Raw genomic sequence first — 17,514 nt, 5'->3', positions numbered from 1 at the left:
CACCATCTTCTGTCATTTATCAGCTAAGAAGCATTTTCTCCCTCTCCCCAGTGAAGGTTTAAGGGTGGGGTAGGGCATGAGACAAAGAGGGAAGCTAAAACGAATAAAAAATTGTCATCTATAGAACCAAATTTCATTATTTCCTCTTTCATTCACAGCATCTTATCATTATAGCCAGACTGCTGCTTTGCTTTGTCAAGATCAAATTGATCTCATTTCCCCTCTGGCCCCATTGGTTGCTGGTCGACCTCTGGATCCACTAGGGATGATGCAAATGCCGACTGGACGATCTGAAACCCAAATGACTCCAGGAGAGACATGTTCTGTTGGGGTGAAAAGGGGGATCCTAGAGCAGGACCGAGATCCCCCAATGGGCCACCAAGGGCTCTGACGTGAACTTTCTGTATGTGTTTGTTCAGATAAGACTTTGATCTGAAAAAGCTGCCACATTCAGGGCACGGGTACTTCTTTTCTCCTTCCGTCTCCATTTTGTTTTTGCTGACTGCCATGTCGCACGAGAAGGACCCATTTGTGCTCTGTTTCTCAGGAGTCTTGAGGTCACTGGTGTCAGAGAGGTCTCCGTACGAATCAGAACTCTCAATCGGGTCCGAATGTGAACATTTCTGGCCTTCTATGGGAAAAGAAGAGAGGAAAGTTTTCAGAATCTTACCTCCCCAAAAATATTTAACATGCATTCAAATAGATTATATTGATTACCACTTGATTTCATTAACGCCTGTCATGACAGAATGATACACATCATCACAATCCCTCATGTCCTAAAGCCCTTGACCGTAAGTCCTCTTTACAAAGCACCAGGCTGCTATCAGAGCAACAACCAGCTTTTTATTACGGATTTGTCATGATACTGAATGGACCCATACTGGGTCTCTGGTTTATATAATACTTTCTTGAAACCCAAAGATGTCTCACAACGTCTGTACCTCAAGAACTACAAAAGGATGGACCTAATGATGAGCTTTTAACTGTGCAAGTCACTCCCACACTTCCGAAATATTGTTCGTACTTTGGGGGAGAGCCTAGAAACCTAATAAAGTACAACAGGCTGTAGCAAGATGCGACGAAATCTGGAATACTCAACAAAACAGCAGTGAGCTACTGCGATTTAAGAGATGCAATTCCATTTAGTTTTGAGGAGCTCTTTTTTACAAGTTAAGAACAACGCTGTTAGAAGTGAACTTCATAATGTAAAACTGTTCCATCTTTAAATGCTGTAGTGTGAAACAGGAGAGAGGTTAGGGACACTGTTGTACGTTATCTGGATACACGTCCTGGCAAAGCCGTTGGTATGTTTGGAGTGTTCCCCGGTCTCCTCTGGCAGCACGCCAAGAAAGTTTGTCCACACTTTTTGCTCAGCGCATATGAATGAGCGTGGGAAACCCAGACGTACTCCCTAGACAACTCTCTGAATACAAATAAGCCGTATCTACTATTAACTCTAAAAGACCAATGAACCACTTGGCACAACCCAAAAGACAGATTTGCTCTGGACGCGGCATTACAAACCAAACAGGATATGCATGAAATCAACACACCGCTGCGCTGGAGTAAATCTCTTGTTAAGTCAGCACACCACCCAAAACCAACGGGTTTCTGTAGTAACTCTATGAGGACTTTAACAGAAAAAAATTACACAACTGTAGCTTTCCACTGACACAGACTTTGTTTAACCTGGGTAAGCCTACTGTGTTCTCCTGGGCAAGAAAAAAACCACAACTTTCCGGGACGACCATGGTTTTGAAGAATTTTCTGATGTTTCAGCTTCACCAGGAATACTGACAGCTCAAACCAAGAAGCAAACAGCAAGCTATTCTACATAGATTAACACACAGCTCTACCTTTTCAGAAGTTAATTACTCCTTATCTATTCTTACAATATCTTTTCCTTTTCCCCACAGAAGTTAAATGCAGGTTAAAAAAACAACAACAACAAAAACCATCACTATTATCACCCTCTACCTCTGCTCCCCAGCAACAGCATGAAGAAGTGTAACTTTAAGTACAGGTACTTCCATGGCTCCTCATCAACCTGAGGATGAATATTGCTTTCACCGCTCAATAACCATTATGAACTGCATTCTGCAGCTCCTCCTTCCTTCACCAGAAATCAGAAACACAGTTTGACAGTTGGCTGAGAGATTCAAGTATAGCAGGACTAAGGAACTGTAAGGATCTGCACCCCTCAGGCAAAATTCTAATGCTGACTGCTCCTAGGAAGATGGTGAAGATGAACTAACGTGGCTTTTTCAATCTCTCAAATCAAAGAAACTGCCAAAAATTCACACACTCTTACACGTTCATCTCCTTTCCCAGACTTGTTAAATTGGCTATCCAAGGACAGCTATTACTATGTGATGCTATGCGATTTCTCTGCATCTCTCTAAGCTTCTCTCCAGTATTTCCCTGTCCTTCCTCCCTCCCCTTTCTCATGCCCAGCCCAACATCCCAAAACACAAAGTTCTGCACAGAGCAGCAAGGTGCAGAGCAGCGAGTCTCTTGCCTTTGATGCCATAGGTCCTGACGCAGTGGAACGCTGCTCCCCCATTCGGGATGGACTCCTGGTGCCTGGAGACCTGGGGAAGGGGAACACCGTGGTGGGTTTTAACATGGACCTTTAAGTAGGAGGCAGAGGAGAAACCTAAACAAGATAAAAGGAGATGAGATCCTGCCACCAGCAAAGACACACATCTGCCTTCCCTGTTCTGTTAATCTTTCTCTCGCTCCTACTCCCAATTACAAAGTTGCCGGTACACTAGCTCGATTTCTGGTTACCAACAACATGCTCAAGTAGGATTCCTAGACATAATCAGACAATTAATGCAATGTGCATCCTTCATTAGACTTCATTCGCCTTTTGGAAGCCATGATGAAAGAGCAGCCTCCTTGAGAAACAAACCCTGTGTAAGCAAACCTAGCAGGTGATGTGAAACTTGCTGGAAGAAAAGGCAGAAGAGATGTGATACAAAAAGGCATCCAGGTCTCTTCACCATTTTTGTGCTGTTTTATTTATTTTAATTAAAAATGCCTTCATCATCCGATAACACTTAGGAAGACAGTTCAAATTAGTTTATTTTATGCTGCTAAGATCTGAAGCTATGCCATTTAGTAACACTCCTCCTTGCTATTTAGTGTGCTTTCCCCTTAGGTTTCTAGTGTTTATAGCGACTCCTAGAAGGCAAAAAGCTAAAACTACTGAGTTTTTAAGGTACACGATTTGTTCTATAGCAATTTTTGAAAAACATTTCCTCCGTTTAGCTCATCCTTAGTTTTAAAAAACATACTAAAACTCCTATTTTGTCTGCAGTTAAAAAAATTAAAATGAAATGTCAGTATTTCTATTAGCTCTGATCTGTAGCCCAAATGACTGAAATTAAAAACATGTATTTCAAACAACTGGTTTCTGAATAAAGCAGTTTTGTACATTTGCTCACGTGCTTTTTAAAAATGGTTTCTGAATTCTCACAAGTATGTCCTTCTCCTTTCATGCAGTAAATTATCTCACATGTATTTTGGAATGTTTTTGAATTCAGATTTTAATAGGATTTGCAATTAGTACTAGTTCATTTGAACCATATCTGAGGACAGAGTTTTAAAGACTTCTCACGCAGGTAAGCCTATTAACAACCAATTTAATTTTCTATTAAATTTTGAACAGAATATTATGGCACTTTCACGTTAGAAACATTCCCCTGAGAACACAAGTCTCACCATCAGATACTGAGTTCCAGGTTCCCTTTCTGAATAGGAAAACCCAAGACCTAGATTTTTAAGAACCAATACAACATTTACAGCACAGGCCCTTGCAAGAGAACTTTCATACCAATGCTTGACCTTAAAGATTAATAGATATACTACTGTAAAGCCATTTTATAGTGATATAACTGCACTTACATTTGATGATATACAATAATATATTAGGAAGGATGCAGAACCAATAGTGGCACACCTCTCTGGGGTGAATTTTCTAACAGCAGTTGTTAGTTTCAGGTGCTGAATTTAATAATAAATGTGGCTTTATCCCAGAATTCCTTGTGCCTACCCAACAGAATATCTGTCTACCCAACCTCTTCTTAGAAGCCAGGATCAATGAATATTATGGGGTTATTAAGAATTATATATATATAGGACCTGCAAAGCAAGACAACTGCACAGCAACCTGCTGAAAGGGAAAAAGGGCAGGTTGCTGAGAATGAACACGAGATAGTTGCTGTAGACCCCCGAGTTGAAGGTGAAAGTACAGAAAAGTAGATAAATCACAGCTGAAGAAACTAAGAACATAGGACTCAAAATGCAATGGAGCAGAATCACCTAGGCCAAGTCATCCAGGGAGTTGATGTAAAGACACTATCCTCTGAAATAATGCACCAACGACCCTCAGACACAAAATGCTGTATTAAATATCTCATTGAGCCACAAGAAAACATATTTTTCCAAATACCAGAAATTCACTGTAAACATGGAAAGAACCAGTGTTTGACTGGCAGAGAAAAGGACCCAACATACAGATATAATGGTGATACCTCCAACTACAAGGTACTTCTATTTCACACACGTGTCTAGTAACCACACGTATGCTGAGATAAGCATCTTTATGTAGCAGTGCATTAAAATCTCACTGCTGACCATTAAAAAAGTGCTTTCTACACTACAATTGACACTGGAAAATCTGAAGTTGTAATCTCTGCTATACAGTATTTTTTCTGAACTCTGCAATTCTATTTGTAGAGTACATTGCTTTATATAATGAGAACTGCTTGCAAAGTGTGTCAGCTCCCCTTTATGCACTTGGCAGATGAACATGTGAGTCATCAGCTTCCATCAAAGCAGTAAGAATGCCAACTGCTTCATAGGAAACTGTTTAAAGTGAGATTTTGTTTGTTTGGTTTTATCCTATTTTTTTTTCCGAAGCACTTAGCACTGGCCTTTTTTTTCCAACAGACCTTAATTATGAATGCCTGTCCTAGAAAGATGGGGGATTCATAGACAATAATCCTTTACTTTTAAAAATCTCTTTAAAAACAAAGTCAGGCTAATGCAGAGGATAAAGGGGCAGTATTTTTCAAGGAAGGGATATAATTATTGCTTTACCCATACACATCTCAGCTTTGCAGAGCAGGTAACTTCTTCATACCAGAGGAACCAACATAAAAACATGCATAGAGAGGAAATGATCTGCTTTATATAAATGGGACCTATCCCTTAATCTCTAAAATAAGATCTATAAGGAGATAGACTACAGAAATAATTGCAGGATGCTCCTTTTTAAAAAATTCTAATTTGGATATAGCTGCAACATCCGGAGAATGTGTCTTGCTTAAATCAACTCTGTATTCACCATGAAATATACAGTAATTCATCTTAGTTAAAAAAAAAGATTAAAAAATAAAAAATCCACCTGACTTGTGATTGGAATATTCCCCCTTCTCCTAACTCATTTGATTTCTGTGAAACAAACAAAGCCTTTGTGTCTGAAACAGAAAATGAATCTTCTAAGTTGTATGTTATTGCAAAGTACCAGTTCTAGATTTGCCAAAGTCATTAATCTCTTAAATTCTTTCAAAAAGCCCACACAAGGAAATAAAGTTCCTAAGGATGGTAACAGATTGTAACAACAAAGCAGGTGCAGGTCTTTTTTATTTAAACTGATTAAAGAGAATTTGTCTCAAAAGGTAAGGACTAGTTTTCACAAGCACATTGTAAATGAATTCTTAAAAATACCTCAAAGAAAAACAGAAAATCACAGGGAGAAAAAAAAAAACACCAAAAAAACCACCCCAAAACACCATAGCACAGCTTCCCTGATTTAACAAGATTTAATTGCTTCCATAATTTTTCTAAGCATAAGGACCCTAAGTAAGAAAACAACCTGGAAAAAACATCAAATCCCAGATGATAATTTTTGGGCATTATACCGCATTTTGCAAAATAAACGAACAAATAAAGTAGGCAAGTGGGTACGCTCATGCCATGGCAAACCAGTGGCCACTGCTTTCAGCCAGGTACTGAGTTCTCCATCTCCTAAATCCATTAAACCTTTAAAGGAATAGGAACTTGCTGAAGTTCCCAGAAAAGCCCTCTGCCTGAGCAGATGAACTGAGGGGTTCTAAGACCTGTCTTAACACCAGGGTACATTCAGCTGTGCAAGAGTCACCTTTTAATCCACCTTTTTTTTTTTTTGGTGGGTCAACATCCAAAATTACCTCTACAAGATGCCTAAGTATTCTTGCTTGACAATTGCTAATCCAGAGCTTGACAGTTACTATATGCAGACCTAGCTAAGTTTCAGTTCACAAACACACCAGCATGTTAGCTGAGGGAAGAATAAAACAAAATTCCATTGCAGAAGCACCACAGCCATGGCACTATCGCAGTCAGCGGACAGCACACAGCTTCTGACTGCATCAATGCCTATCAAATAGGCATTAGAATGCTTCTAGTCCAGAAATTTTCCACTATACTTCATCTTGCCAGACTCAACAATTTAAAAGACAATCTGTTTAGAACAGTGAACACTGTAATTTCATTTTGGAACACTTTGGATTAAAAATTCTGCTGTCATGGATCATAAATCTATAATCAAAATTCACAGCATATACCAATGAGTTCATAACACAGTTGTTTGATAAATCCAGTCCATAGCTTCCCTTTTTGATGAACTTTAACTCTAGGTAGATATTTAACTATTTAACTGTAATTCACCATTCACCAATTACGCTAAGTGTTGAAGTAAACTGAAATTCGCAGCAGACTAAATTCTGACAACACATATGAAATACACAAACTGTAAGAAGAAAGTAGTTGCTTAAAGTTTCCTGTACAACAGCTTCCCTGTCCTTCTGCAGAGAAGTACACATTTTATTAACATTTCCACTGTACATTTAGACCCGTAACATGTGAACAAACCATTTAGTCATTTCATTGTTTGAATGCTAGATCTGCCTTTGTCATGCTGGCTGAATTTCCAAAGAGCTGCAGTGACATCCAGTGGTAAAGTAGAAACTGAAGCTCTTTGGAACCAAGACAATCGCTCCCAGCCCACATGAGCTTCTGTTTGGCACCGTGTTCAACTGACAGAGAGCAGGATAGCACCTGGATCTCGAATTCCATGTTATCACAAAAAGAATTGGGATAAGCTTAAGTAGCTTTTCAGAAGATAGGCCTTCAGCTGAAAAGCAAGCCAAGCTTAATTTCATACCATCTACCTGGAGCTTCAAAATCTGAATGTTTTTAACCCAGATGCCTTTTCCATCAAACTGTTAACATCACTTTCAGGACCTGACGGACGGTTCAACTACTGGAAATACCTCCCTTGCAATTTAATGTCTCTCATTACTCATCAGCTCCTCATCATCCAAAAGCTCCCTGTACAGTCCTCATATTAAATACAGAACAGCTTTATTCTCTCAGAAGATTTCATCTCTCTTAAATTAGAAAAGGAAACAAACAACATTAAAAAAATTCATCAGAAAAAAAAGATCCCAAAATAGATCAGCAGCCTCTTCCTACACTTTCTAGGTATGTACAGCTGTGTGAGCCAACAATATATTTTGAAGTGTGTATTAATCATTAAAAAAAAAAAAACACCAGTAAGGCAAAATTATTTTTCCAGCCTAAATTCCAGCCACAAAGCCTAAATTTACAACTCTCTCCAATTGAAGAGTACCACAAACAGATGGAAAAGTTTCAAAAGCTCTTTGTCACATGGTTTAGTTTTAGGGTGCCCTGCAAACAGCAGGGAGTTGGACTTGATGATACTTATGGGTCCCTTCCAACTCGAGATATTCTATGATTCTATGAAAAGCTGTACTTGTAGAAATAAAGGTAAAGTGCATTTCTAGTGCTCTTTACAAGATTTGTTTTAGAAATGTACATTAATACAAAGCAGTTTTTTGTGTTAAGAGGGAGAAGCAGCTTGACTCTACTGCTGCACCAGGAGGTTAAGCAAAACTGATAACATAATGTAGATTTTTTTAATATATATATATATACAGTGTCTAATTTTCAACTTGGTGTGTATTTCAAAGATTCTTCTTTCAAACTGAATGCAGTGACTGAAGTCTAACCAGGTATAAGTTAAAAAACAAAAGATGCATGGCGAATAGCAGCAAGGCAACACATCATGGTTATTTTACAGGGATCTATAGATTTAATTCAAACTGAGTTCCTTCGGGAACTATCAGCCATGTAAAAAGGCCAGACCTACAGCTCCCACCAGTTTCCCGGTTAAGCGTTCAATAAGGAAAACTAACAATATGTACACATAAATGGTATGACAACCTCCTCCTGTTGCAGACAGAGTCACGTAGCCTTACAGCTTCCCTCAAATGTTGTCCCATCCCACTGAAATAAAAAAATAAGTTTCTTCATTACCTCGGTTACAGATAGTGCAGAAATTGCTTGGTCCTTCACTATGTTTCTTCAAATGATCTGCCATATATGCGGCTCGCAAGTACTTCCCACACACCTGGCACGGAACTTTGTCTTCATGACATGCCAGGTGTGAGCGCAGTCGGTCACGAGTGGCAAAGGAAGCATTACAAGTCTGCAGGTATAATGAGAACCGTGTGACTCATCAACTCTGCTGAAAGCACTGATACTGTCAAATATATTTAGTATTCTTTAGAGTAAGCACCTTAGATCCTGTGCAAACACACAAATAATATGATGCATGAGCCATTTTCCCACAAAAAAAATCTGATCACCAACATACTGCATGAGATGCGACGTTACTACTCAGAAGAATTAGGAAAGCAAGAAAACAGCTCTAACACACTACCAACAGTAAAACTTAAATCAGGACAGATTTGTAAGGCCTTAGTTCCTTTCTGAGGGTGAAGATACTAAAACTGAAAGTAATATTTAATAAAAGAAATGACATACACCGCTTCATTCCATTTACAGTAAATTCTGCCATTTCACTGAGTCATTACAATCACTTTAGACCACTCAAAAAGTGGTCTGTCAACGCCCGAAATTTTACTCTTTGATCTGATCAATCTAACTTCAGTACACAGAATCCCTAAGAAGACATACAAAAAAAGCATCAGAGAATTGGCTGGGATGAGAATACGACAAAAGACAGTAAAAGAGCCATCCTGGTATCCGCAGTAGCAGTGCAGAAAAATTGTAGGAGTGAAGCCTCAGAACTGAGCAGGTATCAAAACAACTGCATGACACTGTAATCTGTTTATAACTTACCCCTGATCAAGGTGTCGTATTCCACTTACTACCGTGAAACGAGTTTGATTTGGCGTAATATTGATTCTACCTGCCCACTTCCCAGACATAATCCAGATGAGGAGTGAGGGCTCCCCTCAATTTTTATACTGATAGCAATGGGCAGGCATGCATCTATATAGCCTATTACAACAGCCTACCAGTTCTGAAAGGCTTGCTCTGTCTCTAACATGTGAAGGAAAATAAATCACCAGCAGTACACTGTACAAATTATTAAAGATATAGTCTGAAACCATTGCTCACAAGTGCAAGAGGAAAAACAAAGGCAAACATATGCTAGAATGACCAGATCAAGCAGGCAACAGTGACATTCAAGAGTGTACAGTGTTTTGTTTATACCACCGTTATATAAAATAACACAGTTTTAAGAAAGTATGAACAGAACCTCCTAAGAGATAATATGAGACTTGGGAACTGGATATATTCTATCTTTTCAAGTATCATTGTATAATTAAACAGTTTCAGCAGAAATAGTCTTGTTAAAGTAACAACTCTAGTAAAACTACAAAATTATAATGTCAAGTAAGTGAAACTGAGAATACAGAAGAGGATAACCCATATAATTTTATATGATTTAGTTAATCAAGAGCTTAGTCCAAAAAACACTGAAGGCAGCTGAAAAGTACCTATCAATTTCAACAGGCTTTACACTTGTTCAGTCCTATGAGATGCTTAAGTATGGTAAACTCCCGCAGAGCTGAGGCTGCCCTGCAGCAAACACAAGACTTAGCACCTCAGAGGATCAGGACTTAATGAACTTAAAAAAATAACAGTAAAATTATCTGGGTTTCTTTAACTAAGCTCAAAGATTCATAAATTACAAGTAGTGAAGATTAAGAGGCAAATCCTTGAACATGAAAGATTTATCTTAATGTGAAATCTCAGTACACAGCGCTGAGCAAAAGAGGTGCAGCTTTCACTTACTAAAACATTCCTTGAGGTAAGCACTCATTTAAGGCAGGAATCCAGCCCTGATTCTAATAAATCTGTTGGATATCAACTAAAGATATATAACTGTAGTCAAGAGATCCATCATCAAAAAGTCTGAAAATATTGAGCCATAGTAAGCATCCATACAAAAGCATTGGGAGTGCATTAGTTGATGAAGCAGACCAGAGACAAACCACATGAACACAGGGATGCCAGAAGTAAAACTGTATCTGTCCCATACTGAACTTATCAAGTCGAAAGCTTAGGGAAAGGCAATATAATCCTTTCTGTGTTTGATTTCTCACTCTTGCTGCTGAGTTGTGCAAAGTTCACCTTTGGATAAGCTACATAGTAAATATATCTGCAAAGAAGCTTAAAAAAAAAATTAAGTCCAGTGGAGAAAGCAAGAATCAATTTAGCTGAATCATAACAATGGGAGACAGGACTAGATTTAAAGAAAACCCCAAAGTTAATGTTCAAATAGTTAATAATTATAAAAGATATAGAGAAAAAAAAAAGTTTTATTTTACGAAAGACGTGAAGTGCTAAGCATTTACCATTAATTGTTAATCAGAGAAGAAAACTTTCCAGTGCTTTCCTATCAAACATTGCACAGGTATATAAATATATCAAAAAGAATATATATAAAGTTTAAAAAACATTGTTTAAGAAATACCTCTTGAAGTTTCAACTTTTCTATGGATGTGGATGTCTCTGAGCTTACTCCATGGTGGCTGCCATTTTCCTGCTAATAGGCAGGAAGTAAGAGAAATTAGGACAGGAAGAAACTCATTCTGCATTGAAATCAATGGGAAAAGCACTGGACTTGGGATGCCAATTTTAGGTTCACTTCAATAACTAGATCTTTTTCTTTGTCAAAAGTTGTGCTTTAATTTAACCTGCATTTTTCTCTTTTTTATTTAAACTGTCAGAAGAACAACCTGTCTCTCATCTCTGAGAGGAGGCAAACTTCTGTTTTCTTCCCTTGGTCTTTTGTATCCACAGATTTTCAGATCACAGTGTCCTCCCAAACTGCAGCCTAATTTTCACATCATTCACACTCAAATGCCAACAGCCCAGTTTCACCCCTTCCCATGACGAGTCAGCAAACTGAGCTATCATTACGGCCAGAAAACTGACCGTAGAAGAAGGGGTAACCCTTCTCCTACATCATCTCCTTACTCAACTGTCTGATTTAAAAAAAAATATATAGAAACCACCAGTGCAGCAATCCAGGGAAAAAGATCCAGAGTGCCATTTGGTGTCTTGTCTGGACACCACAGCAACTTCTTGGATCAGATTTCTCAGCTGCCTTGACTCTGTGGAGGCCTTCCCTATTCTGAGTCTACTTTAACAGTAATGAAAAAGCTGGAATCAGGTTTTTGTTTGGCATCGGGTGCTACAGGTGCTGGAACTTAGGAGTGTTTTTCAAAGATCTGTGAAGCACAACCATTATTTTAGGGGGATAAGAGCAGGATTACATGCTGAGCACTGAAAACTATAGCTGTTGCAGTGATGTTCAGCTTACAATTGTCCTGCTTCTCATAGTTTCATTTGATTTATTCTGAAGTTGGGTTGACACCTTCACTTTTTTGTTTTGGCAGTCCAAAATGTATCACAATGCTACATCAAGAAAACATTAGGTATCCACTGGTCTGCAAAGATACACAAGGGCTTAGGTAAATAGCCAGTGGATTTTGTTTAAATTGCAAGAGAGCACCACTTCCAAGAATGCCATTACGACAGGATCCTGGAAAGCTTTTCTGTTTACTGATAGAATACTTCTCTTTTGCAGTAAACATAAGCAAAGCACAACAATAACAGGAATTTCAACAGGAACTCAAAAGATTCAGAAAGGATGCTCAATGCTGTTCAGGCTACTCTCATGAGGAGCTATTTGCCAAACAAAACCAATGGAAAATGATAATGGAAAATGGTGAAACAACATGTCCATATTAAGCTGTTTTCCTTCTTAGTGGTCAGATTCTGAGTTCAGATACACGTCAGGGAACAGAAGTGTTATTGGTTACGAGATAATCACAAAGTGAACTTTATCAGTTTATACACCAGCTTTCAGATTTGAAACAAATTTTCAGTGTGACAGCATCCCTTTCATGGTTTGTATGTTGTATATCAGATCTGTGCATATTTAAGAAGACTTTATAATTCTTACAGGGTATTATGAAGTATTTTTTGCAATGACACACAACAGCTCTTTAATAAATTTTCTACACCTCAAGATTCATGAAAAATTAACTTTGTGAGGTTAAACAGTCAAAAATCACGAACAAACCAAGCCTGAATGACAACCTCAACTCTGTCCTGATGCTTGTAAACTACAGTCAATAGCTTTTAACTGAAATGAACAGTGCATACAGTATTATGGCACTTTAAACACCACATGATGAGAAAGACTACTCTTAGAAATTGCTACCACAAAATACATGTGTGCAAAGAGGAGGAGCTGAGCTTGCTGTACAATCTTAGCTTCCATATTTCTTTACCTTCTAGCTCTTAGTGTATCCTCTGAGTCTCACTTAGAGTTTATATTTAATATTCTTAAATCAATCAGAAATCTACAGCTGGCAAAGGACAATTGATGTCTATCAACATTACTGATAAACTGTTCATTCAGTAATCTTGATATCAACTGGCAAAAGACTGATGAGTTTCTGTTTATGTTGGGACCCAAACATTCATATGCACACAAATACATGCTTATGGAAAAAACTGTAGTCATCTTCAGTTCATCCACCCAGACCCCTTGCTATACCCAAACTGTGAAATCTTTTTATGAGCGGAATTTTCCAATTTAGATAAATCTATAACCCCCAAATAATCTTAAGAAGCTTAAACCAATCTAAGGCTTTATATAAGATAGGCAGTTAAATCAATGTGAAGGCTCTATGGCCTAATTTTCAAAGGTGCTGAGCTTACACAGATCATATGGAGGTCAACAAAAACCTTGAGAAGATGCCGTATGTCTGAAAAACTGCTCACTGGATTCTAAAAGTTGTCAGTGTTTCAAATTAATAAAACGTTTCAAAACTCTCACAGTTTGGAGGAAACATAGGAGAGGTGTGTCAAGAGATGGGGAAAAAAACACAGGTCAGGAAGCAGTAGTCATGTAGGACTGACTAGGTTCAGAAAATGTGGTTAAAAATTTTAGCAGAAAATCCTCAAACTTTCACTGTCTTCAAAGAAAGTGAAAATTATCTTGGCCCAACTTTCTTCAAATAGGTAACTAAATAAACCTTTCTTCAGTGACCAAGCATGAAGACTGTTAGCCCAACCAACATTTTAGAAGTTTGCCCAACAACTATGTGAAGGCCACAGATGACAGTGGAAGCTGATTCCAAACTTTGGTTTTAATTAATACTTCCAGGTACCTTTTCAATCTCTCTACAAATGAATTACAAAATACCTTTCTTGATTTGATCTTTCAAACTCTAATGAATAATTTATTAACTCTAAAAACTATACACAACATTATGACATTGTATTACAAAGGATACTGTGATGCTGTTATTTATATTCTCCCTGGGATAAAGAAAAAAGCTTCCAGTTTTGCTCAGTGCAATGTTCTGAAGGCTATGTGATTTAAAAAAAGAAAACAAAAAAAACATCTTGGCAAGTTATGATAATTTACCAGTCCTACTTGAAATTATTCTTAAAAAAAAATAAAAATGAAGTCTACATTGGAGCCTCCTGTTGGCAACAACTGCAATAATAATAAAAAAAAAGGTGGCAAAGAGACAATGTCACCTGACTCTAAGCCCAGGGACAGGGTGGCTGGGTGAGAGATCCAGGGTGAGATCGGGACAGAGCAGCAGGGAAGAAGATCTGGGAGAAGGGGAGGAAGACAGGAGGACCAAAGCTGTAGATGACAAAAGGGGCTGGCGGTCAGGAGGGATATAAAGCCGCTGTCACTGTTGAACAGTTATTTACAAACATTTATCCCAATTCACACATACATGATATTTTTACTGATACTTCATAATTTTCTGCACACATAAATGCAATGCCAAAGATTACCCATACATTGGTCTAAACCCCTCCAGTTCCTACCTGACACTTGTGAGGTCTCTCTGAGGTATGCACCTGTTTGATGTGTCCATTCAAGTGGTCTGGCCTTAAAACAAAATACACATAAACACACTTAAAACAAATACTAAAAAGAAACTTACCATTCAAAAAAAAAGAAAGAAAGGAAAAAAAAAAGAAAATATAAGATCCCCGTGGTGGATCTATTACAAATGCAGCAATATTTAACTTTCCAAGAACCAGATCACCAACAGCTGGGATTCTACCTTGATAAGAACCCTCTCCAACTTGCTAAAAAAGCAGCATTTTGTCAGGAAGAAATTATGACTGAATGATCAGAGAAAACAGGAAATACAATCTACAATTCTCAAGCCTGCATATCCCCTTCCAAAATCCTATTTAGATCTTGAAATTCAGGGCATTTTAATTTACAGTTGCTGAATATTTGAAATTCAGACCCTTTTGGTTTATGTCCCAAACACGGATGTAAGAAGCCAACTTTAAGCACCTCTGTGCAAAAAGACTGACTCTAAACTCTGTTGCTGTGACACATCTTCCACCAGCAAGATGAAAAAATCCTGTCCTAACTCCCAAGTTGGTGGGGAGACTGCATTGATACAAGTAAAGCACTCTGAAGGTCCCGACTAGAAGGTGCAATGGAAGAGCAAATTATTACTGAAAAAAAAGTCTGATCATCCTTCACAATCAGTAAAGCCTATTTTGAAGAAGAGAGGAGGGAATAGCTGCAGATTTTCCTGGTGGGAGTTTCTCCTAATGGGAAGAAAGCTTTTCATTGTATGAGGCCAAAACTGCTTGGAAACAAGTTCTCCGCCCTCTCCTCCCCCAACTTTCCAGCTGCGCCAATGGGAGGGCGAGGGGATGGAATTCACGCACTGCAGAGAGAAAATAGACTGAACTTTGCAGTCAGGCTGTTAAACCTGATGCTCCAGCAAGTGGGCTGGAGCGGTGTAACCGGAACGACTGGTTGGGGGTCTTTCGGGGTACCCCCAGCCTAGCAACCTCACGTGCTGCGCTGCTGAAAGGAGTGTGCGCTCAAAGTAGACAGCAGGCTTCCAACTTCCTCTGGCTGCTCCTACGACTCAGTAATGAAACGCAGAGTCTTTGCTTTGCATTCATACTTTGATTCTACATAAATATGTAGACATTTTTGTTGTTTACTTTTATGACAGCATTCCTACTTGTTCACATTAACTTTCTGGGAAAAATGAGAATTCAGCATGTACATTTCACCCTCCCTTTCATACAGCAACAGCAGAAATCTTCAAGTGTGAATAAAAATACTGAAAATTGGCAATGATCCCAGGTAGCACTACAATAATAAAAATACTTTCCCTTCTAGCTACAGATGAAATTTTCACTTTATGGCTTTCCATCACCGAATTTGCAGTCCTTGTGAAAATGCATCCCTAATTACTGCCGATTTAAAAAAAAAGTTACATTTTCTTAATTAATTTCAGTAACAAGAAGTCCCTCTATCAAAAAGAGAGCTAGCGGGGCATGATTCCTACCTTTGTATAGCTGGGACAAATCTAGCCCTAGCAGCCTTTTGATTTGCTTGCTTCCTTCTCTCCAGTTCGAGCAAACCAAGTACTGTAGAAAACCGACTCCTGCGCGTACGTATCCCCCTCCCCCCACTCCTGCTAGTCTCGAAGCGAGCATCAAATGTCCAAAAAAGTTTCAAATGCATTAACTCAGACTATAAGATACCACTAACACGACTACGTGTATCAAACTACTTATTAAATTAACTCCCACAAACAGCGACAACAAAAAATCAGCAACATTAAATGCACAGATCTTACGTATGTTGCAGGGCAGAAACAGGATCCCCTTCAGAAGGATGTAAACCCAAAGGACACAAAGATCATGTATTAAAAGATACTTGATGCTGCAGCCTTTGAAATCTCACCTCTTCCTTCACATTTGGGTGATAAAAAACATTACGAACTAAGAGAAACGAAGGGAAGTTAAGAAAAAGAAAATTTAAAATGGATACGAGAAAAATAATAATCTTGAGATGTATTAATATTTTGCACTTCAACAGCACCTTCAAACTACCTACAAATCAGTAGCCTCCAGACACTTCTGCGAGGCAGGTAATTACTGCAATACCCATTTCACAGAAGAGCCATTTGAGGGAGAGACTGACTGATTTGCCCAAGGACACGCATACACCAAGCCGGGGACAAAGCGGGGAATGTTGCCCAGAAGCCAGCTGACTCCCGGTTCTACGTCTTAATTACTTTTCAACCCTTTCAAGAGACTGTAGAACAGCATCCCAGTGGAAATGATGGAAGTCTCATTTCTCAAGACATTTTTAAATGGAGCAGTCAAACTAGCCTACATACAAACTGTTCTTGTTTCCCAAGGGATAGGAAAGACAACTTCCCAGGTCTCCGTTTGTGTCTACAGTCGTTACAAGTACTCTCTTACCTGGAAAAGCCTTTTCCACAGCTCTGGCAGATGTAGGGCTTTCCCACAGAGCCATCGTGAGATCGAACGTGATAGGACATCCTGTCTTTCCGCTTGAACCGTAAGCCACACACTGGACAAGAGTAAGGCTTCTCGCCAGAGTGTGACAGCTTGTGCCGATTCAGGTGGTACACATCCCGAAAAATCTTGCCACAGATTTCACAGGCCACCTGTTTCCTCGTCCTGCTTCTTTTTCGGGGCGCATCGGGGTCATCCTGACCAGGGATACCATTTTCACCCAGTCTTGGGGGTGGGATGTCTATGTATCCCAGCTGTAAGCTTGTCACCCCATGTTGAGCCTCATGCTGACGAAGACGATTAGCATCCGTAAATACTTTCCCACAGAGACCACAAGGCAGGATACCAGCCTCTCGCAGGCCTCCCGGGGTACCAAACATCATGGAGTCCAAGAGATTTGCTTTACGGGGACGCCCTCTGCCCCTCTTGGTGCCTAAAGTGGGGGCACTAGCGGCAACGTTCTGGAAGGGCGAGGCCAGCAGCGGTGGGGACAGAGGTCCTGCCACCATGGGCAGGCGGTCCACGCCCTGCAGAACAGGCAGGGAGGACTGCGCAGCGGTGAGCGCAGCCCGCGTGGCCTCATCTTCAGGCATGCCGGCGATGCCGTTGCCATTGGGCGCCAAAGCGGCACCGTTGGTCATGTCAAGAGGGAAGCCAAGGTCGGCAGCCCCCGGACGGAAGAGCATGATGTCGGGACGCGTGGGGGGCACCAGGATCTGCACATTGGACTGCTTGATGACCTCCTGGCAGATGTCGATCACGGAGCGCATC

At 39.5% G+C, this 17,514-nt stretch overlaps 1 protein-coding gene across 1 annotated transcript; it reads right to left on the bottom strand.

The window, feature by feature from the left end:
- Positions 1-212: 212 nt before the first annotated feature.
- PATZ1 (POZ (BTB) and AT hook containing zinc finger 1) lies at positions 213-17,513 on the bottom strand. Its single transcript, XM_010188195.1, has 6 exons — positions 16,687-17,513; positions 14,257-14,320; positions 10,865-10,933; positions 8,392-8,563; positions 2,522-2,659; positions 213-628 (listed from the first exon to the last, which is right to left on the bottom strand). The coding sequence occupies exons 1-6, from the start codon at positions 17,511-17,513 to the stop codon at positions 213-215; spliced, it is 1,686 nt and encodes a 561-aa protein (XP_010186497.1).
- Position 17,514: the final 1 nt, after the last annotated feature.

This window comes from Mesitornis unicolor, unplaced genomic scaffold (genome assembly GCF_000695765.1).
Source record: "Mesitornis unicolor isolate BGI_N332 unplaced genomic scaffold, ASM69576v1 scaffold7787, whole genome shotgun sequence".
Taxonomy (NCBI): domain Eukaryota; kingdom Metazoa; phylum Chordata; class Aves; order Mesitornithiformes; family Mesitornithidae; genus Mesitornis; species Mesitornis unicolor.
Note: the sequence above shows the minus strand (reverse complement) of the source record. Positions and strands in the feature narration are given on the sequence as shown.